Consider the following 14213-nt stretch of genomic DNA (forward strand, 5'->3'; position numbering starts at 1 on the left):
TCGTGTTCTTTCCTTCTTGTTTACTGTAAAGGATCGTCGAATGGCTAATAGCTTTTCTTACCCAAAATTTAAAAAATAATAATAAAGTCACATCTCCTTTTGAGTCATCTCATAAGGGCACGAATATTCACAGGCGTTTAATTTTCGTGAGTCTTCTTTCTCCTCGCGTACTGTGATCAGCTCGAGCCAGCGTTCCAGCGTGAGCGCGCGGCACGTTCAGACACGTAGCCCAGGGCACCGCCGGTACACGTCGGTCCTGCTTCCCCTGGAACACCCGGTCTTCCAGCAGCAGCTGCTGCTCCGTTGGAACTGCGAAGGCGAGGGCTTGGACGCCAGCCGGCGGCGGCGGCCGTTCGGTGTGCCGAGACCGTGACCGAGACGCCAGGGCCCGCACGTCTACCTCATCGGCGAGGGACGAGATGGCATCGGCGGCAGAGAGGGCGGACATTACCTACATTCTCTATGGATTCGACAACGATCTTGACTGGCGGAAGACCTGTTTCTTGGAGCCGCTACCCCCGAGTCGCTACTGCACATACTGCGGACGAGTCTGCGCAACCATGATGATGCTGCCTTGCTGCCATATCGTATGTGCAGGCTGCTACTCCCAGTGCGCTACCAGGAGCTACGCATGCGCCCTGGACGCCCTCAGCTTCCGCCAGCAGGATGTGGCCACCATGCCCTTCACCGTCCCAGACTTGGCCGCCCGGCACGTAAGTGACGGCGATCGAAGCCGCTTTGCTACATCTGCACCGCTGAAACGTCGCGCTGCGAAGCGCTTCATAAGGGCTGCGTTAAGCTACGTTCAGTATTTCGTAGACCTACTTTTATCAACTCGGACGGACGGCGTACGTTTCTTTCGTCCAAATCGTTACGTCGTTGCACCCCGAAGTATCGATCTCCATGCAGTCAAAAGGAGTCGCAGCATTTACGCTAGTTCTGCAATTTCGTGACACTTCTATCTCTTAGCACTGCATGAACTGGAGGCGCTACTCGCCCTTAAGGCCCATTAAGGCTCCATGGGCCCATTCGAGGCGCACGAGCGCAGCGCCTACGCGCACCAGGATACGCCGGAGCCGGTCTACGCATGCGCGAGGCGCAGACGCGAGCTGGCGCTGGCGCGTGGCAAATATCTGCGAATGTCAGATATTTGCGCAGCGCTCGCGCCTGCGCGGGAAGTGGTTCGCTGGTTTGCGGTCGGTGTACACCAATCAGAAAACGCATTTCTCTCGGCATTCGGTACTCCCCGTCGCGAGCTGAGCGCGAGTACCGGCGACAGGAGGCGACAGGCCATCGAGTTGCGTAAGTTTACCGACGCTTGTCGCGGCGCAGTGCTGGGCGCTGTAGTGCCGGAGCTCCCATTTCGCTGGCTAGCTTCTCTGAAAACAAGCGCTGCGCGCCCGCCGGCGCTCAAAGCAGGCCCAGACTCTCGGACATGTCGCGACGTGCAGCGTGACTCATCCCGACGCCGCGGCGCCGACACGGACCCTTCCTCCTGTCCTCCTCTCCGTCGGTGCGAACTCCTCCGACGCTCGCCGGCTCTCTACCATTGGTCTAATTTGAACGGTGGCCAGTGATTGGAGGATTTGAACGGCTGGCTGCCGTAACCGTTACCAGCGGCTATAAAAACGGAGCCGTGCTGAACCCGAGCAGCAGACGGGCAGCAGAAGAGCCATCACGCCGGAGCTACGCTCGCCGCCGGGGCTACGCTCGCCGCCGGGGCCGCTCTTCTTCTTTGTGCTAGCCCGTGGTGCTCTTGGCCCTTATATCATGTAAAAGCCCTTGTACATACTGTACATAAAAGTCTCCTTGACTCACCGTCGCCTCGACCGTTTCCTGGCTCGGACTCCCAGTCCGAACAGAGGTGGCAGCGGTGGGATGCCAAAACCCAACAGTCGATGGCAGCTGCGGGATCGACCGGCGTCAGCTACCTCGGCGCGGTGAGTGCCTGATGTTTTCCCCTCAATTCGCCAGACTGCTCTAGCACACGGTGTGTGTTGCACTGGAGAGAGCTTTGCTGTTTCGAGCCAAGTCGGAGCGCTTTGAAACGAAAGCTGGTGCAGAGGGAGTAAACGAGGCGTTTTGGAAAGAATTACTTGCGCGTGTCATGCTAGTAGTGCTATAGTAGTGAACGGCAAGGGAATTCTAAGAAAAGGGCAAACTACAAGAGGCTATTGTGCGCGATGGAGAACTTCAAAGTGAAGGAACTCATCGAAATTTGTGAAGAGTTGGGCATTGATTTAGGCCCCGCAAAACGAAAGCATGCGATTCTTGAGATCATGCGGGCAAAGGAAGTAACGGCTGAGGAAGCCAATGAGGCCTGGGATGAGATCAAAGAACGCCGTGAGCGCGAGGCCGAAGAGGCAGAAAAACGGAAGCAGCTTGAGCGCGAAGAGGTAGAAAAACAGAGGCAGCTTCAGATAAAACGGCGTGCTCGCGCTAAGAAACTGATGGACCTCGAGCTTGAAGCGCATGAGATCGATTTCGAGAGATATAAAATATTTTCCGCTGTGCATGAGACTAACGGTCAGCAGCCGAGAGACAGGCCGCGGCCCTTCGTGATCGCCGAAGATATGGCGAAATATTTGGCGGAGTTCGAGCGCGTCTGCGAGGGAAAGCGCGTTGAGCGGAATGGTTGGGCACAGAAGTTGGTAGCCCTGCTTTCCGGCGAAGCGTATGACGTTGTCAAGCGCCTGTTGGACGACGGCTTGGCGGACTACGATGAGCTGAAAAGCTTCTTACTGGCGAGATATAACGTGTGCACCGCTGGACCTTCGCCAAAGGTACCTGCGAGAGAATAGCACCCCATCGTTTAACGATTTTCCCTACCAGTTTAAAGCCGACATTTTAGAATGGCTCGAAAATGCTGAAGGGTCGGAAGATCGTGACGCAGAGATAGAGTGCGTAGCTGTAGAGCAGAGCTGCCAGTGCGGCACAGAGGAAGGTAGTCCGTACGTGGCAGATGTAACTGCTGCTGTAACATTGGGAATTGCCCCGCATTCGCCAACTGAGAAAACCTCTACACCATCGGATAAGGTAGTCACAGCATCGGACGATGCACTAACAGAGGTCTCGCCCATTGAGATTGTGGCGGAGTTACCGGAAAGCGAATCTCCTAGCGTGTCGAAACCAGGAGAAGTTGCCGAACAGGGCAGAGAGGACGTCCGTCTGGACACTAGTGAAAACGCTTGCGCCGACGCAAGCGAAGTAGATGAGGACGGCACACCGTGTTGTGCAGCGCGTTCGGCAGAGATGCAGAAACCCGAAATTTACGATCAACGGAAGCAGGCGCATGGAGAGTTTGCGGACGCTGAGTTGTGCGTTACTGTCTCTGGCGAGGAATGCGAAACGAGTCCCGTGCTTTCGCACTGCTCTGAGCTTTGCGACTTTCCAGAAAGCAGCTGCAGTAGCGGGAACACCGCGACTGGGGGCAGAGCCGACCCTCATCCGAAATTGGCTGAAACGCGTCAGGAGCATGACGAGAACTGTATACCAGCACTCATGTCAGTTGAAAACACTGGTTCGTCCGCGCCTGAAGAAACTAAGGTGCTGGACGACAGTGGAGAACAGAACCTTCCAGACGACATGGGGGTTGTAGACGTCATTCTTTCCGAGAAAGATGAGGACGAATGTGCACTTGTAGAGGCTGACAAGGAAGAACGCAGTTTGGAGGAGGCTAGTAAAGGCGCCATAGATAGACGTGAGCCAGGTAGCGCAGGTGAATTGGCTGACAATCAAAGTGATGTTTTCAGAGAACAGGAACCTAGGCGACGGAAGCAGCATGTGCTCCCTCAGGAGAAAACACAAGAAAGAAAGCTGCAACCGGAAGGAAAGTAACAGCCAGTTCCGAAAAGTGAGCTATCACCGCAAGGTGATAGACAAACAGTGCTTCCGCCGAAAGGAGAGTAAAGGCAAGCTCAAGAGAGAGAGCTGTCACCGAAAGACGATGAAAGGCTGGCAAAAGAAAGAGTGGTGCCGCCGAAAGATGAAAGGCAGGCATAAGAAAGACGGGCGCAGCCGAAAAGAGAGAAAGGGCAAACGCGCGAAAACGGGTTGCCACCATCGGAAGCATCAGCTTCAACGGCACATGGATAGCAGCAAAGTGAGTCACTTCGACAGCCCTGAAACTAGAATCAGAATCGGAGCTAAAGAAATGTTCCAGGCGTCGCTATCGAGCAAAGCGAAACACATAAGTGTGCCGAGGCTCATGGATCTGGGCAGTAGAATAAACTGCAAAAAGAAACACAAGAATTCGCGCGGGAAACAGTATCTTGGGAGAGAACCGAGATACAAGAGAGCGCTGCCCGTGAGGCGAAAAATTAAGGAGCGGGACAAGTGTGAATCTTGCCGCCAGCACAGAGAGAGCGAGACGCACAAAGGCGCGTACTCTCATGACGGCTCTCGCTTTCCACTGCGGTCCCGGGACAAACTGCGCTCCCACAGAAAGCGGCACGCGCGCACAGGGAAAACGCGAGGACGGCTCAAAGAGCGAAAGATTGTACGAGGCCGCAGTGACAGGGGCAAGAAAAATGGCAAGAAACCGTCTAAGCGCTCGGCCAAGCACACTTATCACGATGGAAAGCCGCGTGTCCGGATAACTATATTCGGTAGGCGTGAAATCAATAGGCCGTGTAGAGGCGAACCGCGCATCGAGCGGAAAGGCAAACGGGTGCGCGAGAAATTAAAGACTCGTGGAATGTCTCACTTGCCACGAACAACAAAGGAAAGGAAACGACGGTCCCACCGAAAGCGTTGCACACTTGCTATGGGACATCGCGACTGGCGCGCGAAGCGCAAAGAAAGGGACAAGTCGCAAGTGGGTGAAAGCGAATCGCTCTCGTGCTGTACCTCCCCTAGAAACTGGAAAGACAAGTACAGAGACAGAGAAAAGCGCGTATACCGCGAGAGAAGCAGAGATATTAGCTACCACGGTAGTAGAGAGAGAGAGAAAAGCGCAGCTACAGCGAAAGAGGCAGAGTCATTAGCTTCCGCTGTAACGGGTATCGATTAACTGAGTTAAACGCTGGCGTAGACGCACTAAGCCGTGTGTTCTAAGCAAGGCTGCCTTCGCCTCCTCGTGACCCACATTTTGTCTCTTCGCGAACAGCTGTTAAGTTCGCTCGCAGATCGGGTAAAAATTGATATCCTCATTTGTGGCCTCAGCTGACTGTTTTCCTGGCCGAGTGATCTCAAGAGAGCGAATTTATTTTGCATTAATTTCATTCCGAGTGTTTCATGTGTTTGACACTTTGTTTGAGATAATTACTTTCAAGTTCTTGTATCCCACATGTGTCTCTTGTTGAAGAGGGAACAAAAAGGGGCAGAACTATTGCTAACGGAGTTTTTGTGACTTTAAGTCTGGTGTATTGACGGGTGACGGAGGGCACTTGCTCGTGTTGGGTGTTGCCTGTTGTCGGTCGGTTCTTGGCAACCTGCAGAACGATCAACGACCAATGCTGAGAAGCAAGCTCTTCCGAAGGACCGAGCGAAGCTGATCCAGTCACCTGGGCGACAAGGCGGCGGAGCAGTGATCCTGTCCTGACGAGCGGGACCTGTTCACGGAAAGGAGCCTGGAGCTACCTGCGGCTGAACACCGGACGAGAGCTTGGAGGTGCCTGGCGTACGAGCGCGCCCCGCATCCGAGCCACGCGGAAGTAGCTCGTCTTCGTGGCGCATTGTCTGGCGGCGGTGGTGCTGTAGTGCCGGAGCTCCCATTTCACTGGCTAGCTTCTCTGAAAACAAGCGCTGCGCGCCCGCCGGCGCTCAAAGCAGGCCCAGACTCTCGGACATGTCGCGACGTGCAGCGTGACTCATCCCGACGCCGCGGCGCCGACACGGACCCTTCCTCCTGTCCTCCTCTCCGTCGGTGCGAACTCCTCCGACGCTCGCCGGCTCTCGACCATTGGTCTAATTTGAACGGTGGCCAGTGATTGGAGGATTTGAACGGCTGGCTGCCGTAACCGTTACCAGCGGCTATAAAAACGGAGCCGCGCTGAACCCGAGCAGCAGACGGGCAGCAGAAGAGCCATCACGCCGGAGCTACGCTCGCCGCCGGGGCTACGCTCGCCCCCGGGGCCGCTCTTCTTCTTTGTGCTAGCCCGTGGTGATCTTGGCCCTTGTATCATGTAAAAGCCCTTGTACATACTGTACATAAAAGTCTCTTTGACTCACCGTCGCCTCGACCGTTTCCTGGCTCGGACTCCCAGTCCCAACAGAGGTGGCAGCGGTGGGATGCCAAAACCCAACAGCGCGTAGGCGCAGCGCTCGTGCGTCTCGGATGCGCCCATGGAGATGAGCCTTTATCTCCACCCCGCTCTCGAGATCAAACGCCCGGCTAAAGTTTAGCTGTCGTCTGTGATGTGCATACCCCACATCCGTTGTCTGCGACGCATGGTACTGGGGCATGTTACTTTCTACCTCCGATGAAGAGCGTCTGCCGTGGATGCCTACCCGCAACTTCAACGAAGTAAGACATGATGTTGGGCTAGTCGGTTCATGGTTAGAGCGAAACAAAACTGCGCGAAGACGACGGGACAAAACAAAAGGCACGAATACACACACACAAAGCCCTGCGCTTTGTGTGTGTGTATTCGTGCCTTTCTTTTGTCCCGTCGTCTTCGCGCAGTTTTGTTTCGCTTCAACGTAGTGCCCGTGGCGCTAGTAGGGTGGCGTTACATGCCTGCATGTTCATGAAGGTCCTCTACGTGTCGATCTTTCGAGCAGAACCCTCACGGAAATATCCTGGGTCAGTGCACTTTTTCCATGAGAAATTATTCACGCCTGCGCCTGTTTCTACCCGCGCGCTGTAGAACTGAGCCAATGCTTTTCTCAAACTGCTCGGCCTCCACGCGACTGGCTCTAAAGACCAGTGTTTTCAAAAGACGGAGGCGCGCAACATGTAGGCTCCCTATGAATGGGTGCAAAAGGCATTGCTTATCAACTTAATTTCGCACAAAAGGCAGCGATGCCGAGCACAGCACCATACGCCGAGGCGAAATCAGATAAGAGAAATGCAAAAAGAAATGACCAGGTAAAACTTTCTAGCGCTCCTATACCCAGAAATTCTCGAAAGTCGCATTTTTTAACGGGAAATAGTTAATGAACGCAAATTTTTCATCTATCGTAAGATATCACTATAACAATCAATATATTCGCAGGTATCCCCTCGGCAGGCGCGGTTTTTCTTCTGTTAACGTTTTTGGTACCGTCAAAAACGTTCCGAGTTGGTTTTCTGTGGCAGTTTTAACTCCTCTATGCGAGCGGTGGACAAACTTTAAAATTGTTACAGCATTCCTTTCAATATTTACCTCACAATGCTACAATACTCAAAATTGATGTACAAGAATTCTGAACTTGCATTTTCTGCCCATTGTGTCTGTTTTCAGCTGCAACCGTGAAGGAAAACGATTTCTTCTCGTTTTTGTCTCTTGCAGATAAGGTGCTGGAACGCTGACAGAGGCTGCGCTGTCACAGGACCGTCGTTCCTGATTCTGGAACACTTCCATAAAGACTGCCTGTACCACTCCGTTAACTGCTCCAGGTGCGGCCAGGCGATCGCTCACGGCGACGTCATCGCACATCTGGCTTTAGGCTGTAACCCCGAGAGGTCGCAGCAGCCCTCACTGCTGCAGAACAACCTAAGTGCGCTGCTTGGGGGCGAAGACACCATCAGGCAACTCGAACCGGAACCCCCGGCCACTTCCCGACACCTGAGTACTGCAGTCTGCCGAGACCTACTGCTCACTCATGACCAACATCCAGAGCTCGAGCGTGAAGACGTCGCCCCAAGTCTAACGGCATTTGCCTTGACTGGGGAATACCATCCGACAAACATCTCGCCGATCATTCATCCGAGCGGTGACACAGCAAGGGGACCTAAGCCACGCAGTGTCTTCAGCGGGGAGCAAGCACCTGCCGTTGACAGCTACACTCCGACGCCTGTAGCGCGGTATCTGTACGATCAGCTCCCAAGTGCAGCCCATTCCAAGTCATCAGAGAGACCAAGATTTGTAGGCCGGGAAATCGATCTGCTGGCGGGGAGCAAGGCACCCAGTGCTTCCTCGGATGCTGAAGTCGCAGAAAACCTCTTATGCCTATCACCTGAGGTTGTGCCGAACCCGGGCCCCCCACAGGAAGGCAGCGTTAAAGGGCGAGGAGTGCCGCCGGGCAGTAACGGCGCATCACCCGAAGCTGAGCCGCCAGGACGCCATCAGTATCCGCATGTCGCTGCTATTCTGACGAGCAGCACTTTGAGTATGTCTGAACCGAACAGCGGCCGAGGGGCAGTGCCTAAAACTGAGACATCTAGCACAGCCAAAGGAGGAACAGCTCCCATCCGAGACACTGGCAAGACAGGAGAGAACGATACTTCCGAAGAGCAGCCAACTCTGACGGAGGGCTCTGCGCTTCCACATGACCAAGGCGAGACTGAGTTGAGCCCAGAGGGCCCTACGGGAGGCAGCGGAAAGAAAGCTGATGCTCTTGTCGCGGTGAGTGGAACGGAAGCACCTTCTGCATCTAACAACGCTAAAGGCGAAGTCCTGTCTTCCCTGCTACACGGGTACCTCGCTGACATCGGCCGCCTTGTGCGCATGGTTGTGTCTGGGATCGACGTTGTAAGAGATGCGCTTGGTAATCTGATGCCAGAAGAGCTTGTCTTCGTGCTGAAGGCCTGCGAGGAGGTTACTTCACAGCTCAAAGGGGAGAAAACATCAGGTGCCTTGGCGGACCAAATAGAAAGTGGAACTACGCAAGTTCTCCAGGCGGTTCAGAAAGAGGGGGGCGCCGATGATGCACTGTCTCAAGAATACGTCGCCGAAAAGATCGACCACCTGATAAGCCTCGGAAAGCACGTTTTGCGACAGCGCGTGCGTGTCTCGGTACCCGTGCAGTGGTACCTAGAGGGTTGGTCGGAACTGAAGTCCAGGGCACTTGCTGTGGGCGAGGCCGCGGATTTCTTCCATGACATCACCACACCGTTCTTTGGCTACGTGATCGTCCCCGGTCTGATGCTGGAAAAAACTGCCGGCACACTTAGGCTTCGCTTCTCCTTCTACGTGCGAAGAGGGATTTACGACAATTTCCTCGAGTGGCCCCTCGATAAGAAGCTGACGCTCAGCATTCTTCATCACACGGATAAAGGAAAGGTGCGCGCTTTGACCGTCGACACTAAGAGGGACCTGAAAGAAAAGTGCCTAAAGCCTGGGAGTAGTGAGATCACAAAGCCCTCGTTGGGCTCCAAGAGCGTAAAAGCTGACTATTTTGACACGAACGGCTACGTCTCAGGCGACAAGCTGTTGCTGAAGTTCGATGCAAAATAGCAGCTCCGCAGGGTTCGCTCCGCCGAAACAGCAGCCAGTGTCACTGCAAATGCTAGCTTTTTTTTTTTGCTTTTTTTATGTGTCTCATGAAGAGAGCTACCAGGAACACTGTTTCTTGGTAAAAAAAAACTGGCACGTGACTCAGAAGGAGCTTTAATGTCAAGAAACCAACCTGCTAGTATTTTTCGAGACTGCCAGTAGACTTTGCACTCAGTACATGTCCTTGTGTTTAGTGTTTGCAGAGAAGTGACTGTTTTGTACTTTCTTTTGTCTTCAGTGTTTCATGTTTTCTTGTCTTTTTTTTCTTTTCACAGTGTTAGGTTCGTGTTCTTTATGCCACACTCGGTAGCCGCATTTGGTTACTGCAACACCGCGACGTGGATTAATTGTACATGTCCTTGTGTTTAGTGTTTGCAGAGAAGCGACTGTATTGTGCTTTCTTTTTGTCTTCAGCGCTTCATGTTCTCTTGTCTTTTTCTTTTCACAGTGTTAGGCTCGTGTTCTTTATGCCGCACTCGGTAGCCGCATTTGGTTACTGCAACACCGCGACGTGGATTAATTGGACATGTCCTTGTGTTTAGTGTTTTGCAGAGAAGCGACTGTTTTGTGCTTTCTTTTTGTCTTCAGCGCTTCATGCTCTCTTGTCTTTTTTTTTTCTTTTCACAGTGTTAGGCTCGTGTTCTTTATGCCGCACTCGGTAGCCGCATTTGGTTACTGCAACACGCGCGACGTGGATTAATTGGCATCATTGCTGAAAGGCTAAAGCAGCAGCTTCGACTGTAGCGACTAGCGTTGTAGACAGCAAAATAAAAAGAGTGCTGAACCGATGTGCATTATTACTACAACCCATTCGAAATGCAGCGGAGGCTGACTTCGTTCAGAGTGACCCGGTCATAGCTTGACCCCGCATGCACAGTGCACTGGTTCTCTGGCTCTGCTACCTTAAAACTCACACTCCGCAAGCGGTTGCTCCTGCGACTTTCCGGCCACGCGTGAGGGGTCAGCTAGACCAACTGAAACAAGTGTTGTGTTAATCTGGCGACGATGTTCGCCTGACCGCGTAGCCTAGCGGCTTCACGTTCGCATAGCCAAAAGTAACCAGGCAGCAGTTCTTGTTTTTGTTATTGCCGTGTAGCTGAGCCCTTATAGCACCTCTTAAGCTCTAAATCTCTGTAACGCAAGGAGGAGCATTGTCCTCAGCCGGTGAGACCTTTTGGTTTTTAGGGGTGCCGTAAAAGGCTCCAATGTACAGCTGAACCAAACCGTGTCACCTGGTTACTTTTGGCAAAGACGGGATTTTGCGCTGGCCGATGCATCTCACACTCATGAGGATGTCGTATCTCGGTTGGCGACTCCGGCTGATCCGAAGGTTCCGCTTCTGCCATGGCGAATGAGCTGGGCGCCCCAGGCGACCACCGCTTTGAGCCGCAAAGAAGAAGCGGCCACGGGCGCGAGAGGGGCGCTCATGCTGCGATACAGCTGTGGCTTATTGCTCGGACTAGGCTCGATAAAACAGCTTGTCCTTGTAGAACAGGGGAGGGAGCAGGAAACAGTCACGTTGCGCTGGCAACTTCTCGAGATCAATTTAGCTTCGTTGCATCCAATGGTGAAACGAACGAAAGAGAGCAACAAAGCGTTAATGGTCGATTAAAAGCAATAGGAACGGCTTGGAAATAATTACCGTTAACCAGGCACGGAGGGCGCGGGCGGTGTGCAACTGTCAGCTTCGACACAAACTTTGGATCATTTTACAGCCTAGTAACAATTAATGGCAAGGTGTGGGGCAACCGCTTCGTCTGGCGTCTGCTCTCAGCGCGCGGCACATGCAAGGCCGGCGTATGAAAGCGCAAAAAAAAAACACTTCGGTAAAAAAAAGAAAAAGAAATGGCGCTGTTCTCGTGTTTGCAAGGAACGCGGTGGTTTAAAGAAAACTTCAGATGATATTCCGAGACTTTCTAGCAGCGAGTTCGGCCGTTAACGACGCCGTTGTGAGTGCGATCGAGAGCGTACGAGCCAACTTTGTCAAGATCTCGAAGTGCGCAATTAAGCTCAACAGAAATTGCAGATGAGATAATACGATGGAGTACGTGTTGGGGAAACCGAGGCGAAACGCAAACAGCGACGGGATCCCGAGTTGCTTTCTCGAGAAGCAGAAGCTGCCGAATGAAGACGGCAAGCGACTCATGATGGCGCTACGCGGGCGTTCAATATATTCATACCTATTATAAAACAGCGCGAAAGACGGGACAAAAGAAGGAGACAAACACAGGCGCTCGCAAGAGTTGTGCAGTTTATTTCTTCACCATCGTGTCCTTTCTTGTCTCTTCTTTTCGTGTTGTTCAGCGCTTGCGTTGTCTCCTTCTCTTGTTCCGTCTTTCGCGCTCTTTTAAGTATGATGTTGTGGCGCACAGGAAAGCTCGAACCCGGGCTCCATTTGGTAGCGTGTTGAGTCGTCGGGCTGAGGAAAGTCTGAAGCTTCGAAGTTGGAGATGCGAAAACAAGCAGATTTAATGGCAAGAAACTAAGACACTTATTTACATAAATTTAGAAAAGAAGAGCAAGGAATCAAAATTTAAGAGTTCATGACGTCAATCGACTGGATGAGCCTTTTTCCCAGGGCCCAGAGCCTTCGTGCTCACTTTGGGCACAGGTTAAATAGCCCAATGCTCTGCCATTTCACCAGGCGGCAATTCATCGTGACACAAATGATTGGCACCACACGTCACAGCCAACGAAGACACCTGTTGAGCCCTTTCACCAGGCGGCAATTCATCGTGACACAAAAGATCGGCACCACACGACACAACCAATGAAGACACCTGTTGAGAGCCCACACTTGGGAATTGGCGAGGAGGAAGCGCAAGTCCGCATCCCTGTCGCACTGTGTTGGCAGCTGGCGTCCATCGAACACAGGTGTGGCATGATGACGTCACAGCCGCAGCTGCGCAGGCTTCCTCTGATTCGTTCCGGTTTTTTTTAAGACGAGGGACGCCCTTTCTTCCCTGGTCGTCGGTCCTTCTAGAAGGTCATTGGCACCGAGCCGTGGGGTCATCTTGGGGGTCAAACGACCCGTCGAAATTGCCGCTTCTGTTGAATCCATCACCGTTTCATCTCGGGTCTCAAGATGGGTCGCAACAGCTACCTCCCCCGCCAGACGAGTCTCGGCGAGTAGCAGTCATCGCTGCTGCACGAAGAGACGACTTGGGCTAATTGCTCGCAGAAGTATGCCAGAAGCCCTCTGCCGCTCGCAACGTGGTCTTCTATTACGTCGGCCAAATTCTTTGAGGCGTCTCTGAAACTTCAACCACATGCGCAAGCAAGCACTCAACCTCCCTCCGAGCAAACCAGTTCCAAAAGAGGGTGCTATAATCCGGTTAGTATAGCTGCTGTGAATAGCTCACACTGAAACCTCCCAGGACCCACGCAAGCTGAGAAAAACCGAACCTGCTACTGTACACCTTCTTGCACGTACTTTATAAAATAAAAAAAAATCTTCAAAATCAGCAAACTGAGCGAAAATCATCAAGTTTAAAAAAAACCACTCAGCATTACCACCCAAAACTGAAAACTCGTTTGCCTTCACCCCTGTCTCGTTTTTTTACAGTGAGTGAATGCACAAAAAAAAAGGCAAACACTTATTCCCCGAATTGGACATTCTTCAGCCGCGCCCTGCGCGGTCGTGGTCGGATGGCCGGTCCACAATCAGGTGCTTCAAGAAAACTGTGGGGTTGATTGGTTCCGCCTCCGCGCGACCTACATGCGGAATGGGTGCCTCCTCCATTTCTTTGTCCCTGCCTGTCGCGACCCCCTCGGACTCACGCGCTCTCTGCGGCGCCCTTTTGTGTGGCTGTCGCGCCCTATTCTTCGTAGCGCAAAGCATGCGTCTCGTGTCCAACAACTATGCCGTCTGTGCCTCTTTCGGCCCGCAAGGGCAGTCACCTGGGCTTTCATCGGGCCCATGCATCCCCCTTCCGGAAAATGACACTGTTGGTTTTCCCTTTTCTTTCACAGTTCTCGCGGCGCTGTCCCGAGTTAATTTGCCGGCCCTCGCATCAGCATTAACACCTGTCCTAGCATTCCTCATTCGCTTGTCGCGTTCGCGGTTTTTCCTGCGCAGCGACGCTACTTGCGGTTTACTCACAGTGCTAGGCGGCGGCTCAACTGTTGAATCGTACACTCCTGTGGTTCCATCTGAGCACAAAAGCTCATTTTCCTGCTGCCTTTCTGTCGGAGTAGCATCAAACCCATTTCGGGTTACAGAATCAATCGCGTCTCTGTGGCACTTTCCGGCGAGCGTTGCGCTCATGCCTGGAGCTTCACTGCTGCCGTCAGGCAATTCCCGTTCACTCTTTGTGCCCCTTAGTACCGCCTCAACTTCCTGACTGCTAGCGCTCGCCAGCTGCACCAGCGGTGTCCCTTCTCTGGCTCTGTCATTGCGTTCACACCGAACCTCGCTGCATTCTTTCTGGCGCGGGACCTCTGTCTTATCTGCCAACGCGCTATCTGTCTCAGAGCTAGCAGTAAGCGTGTCACCTTTCTTTTCAGAATCAGAATATATTTATTTAACATCATGGCGATGTTGGGTGCACCGGCAAAAAGCCAGTGGCAAGGCTTGACGAGGCCGGCGCACCCTACAGAAGCTTGGCAGTGATACACTTGTTCACGTTAACAAAACAAACGAAAGAAACAATACGATGGCACTTTCAGAGAAAAAAAAACGTACAAACACACAAGACATATAACAGTTGTTGGCATTATTTAGCTATACATTTATAAGGATTTCTTATTTAATAAATGTGGGAGAGTGAAGTTCAGCATTTGATACCCGTAATTTGTGCGGGTCGTAGGTACAAACCAATTCAAAACTGTTCGAGTAGAGTATTTAGACTCTTT

General features: G+C 52.7%; 1 protein-coding gene across 1 annotated transcript; it reads left to right on the plus strand.

Moving 5' to 3' along the window:
- The first annotated feature begins 220 nt into the window (after nt 1-220).
- On the plus strand, nt 221-10143 carry LOC149352010 (uncharacterized). The gene is made up of 2 exons (XM_089577106.1): nt 221-713; nt 7434-10143. Exons 1-2 carry the CDS (start codon nt 420-422, stop codon nt 9318-9320), a joined length of 2181 nt encoding a protein of 726 aa, XP_089433232.1. The 5' UTR covers nt 221-419; the 3' UTR covers nt 9321-10143.
- The last annotated feature ends 4070 nt before the right edge of the window (nt 10144-14213 follow it).

Source organism: Amblyomma mixtum, chromosome 3 (assembly GCF_055824585.1).
Source record: "Amblyomma mixtum isolate Tamu chromosome 3, ASM5582458v1, whole genome shotgun sequence".
Lineage (NCBI taxonomy): Eukaryota > Metazoa > Arthropoda > Arachnida > Ixodida > Ixodidae > Amblyomma > Amblyomma mixtum.

Excerpts from the sequence above, each read along its gene's own strand:
- LOC149352010 (XM_089577106.1), top strand. The coding sequence starts at position 420 with ATGGCATCGGCGGCAGAGAGGGCGGACATTACCTACATTCTCTATGGA. Across the intron at positions 714-7,433 it reads CAGACTTGGCCGCCCGGCAC|ATAAGGTGCTGGAACGCTGA; the intron begins GTAAGTGACGGC and ends TGTCTCTTGCAG.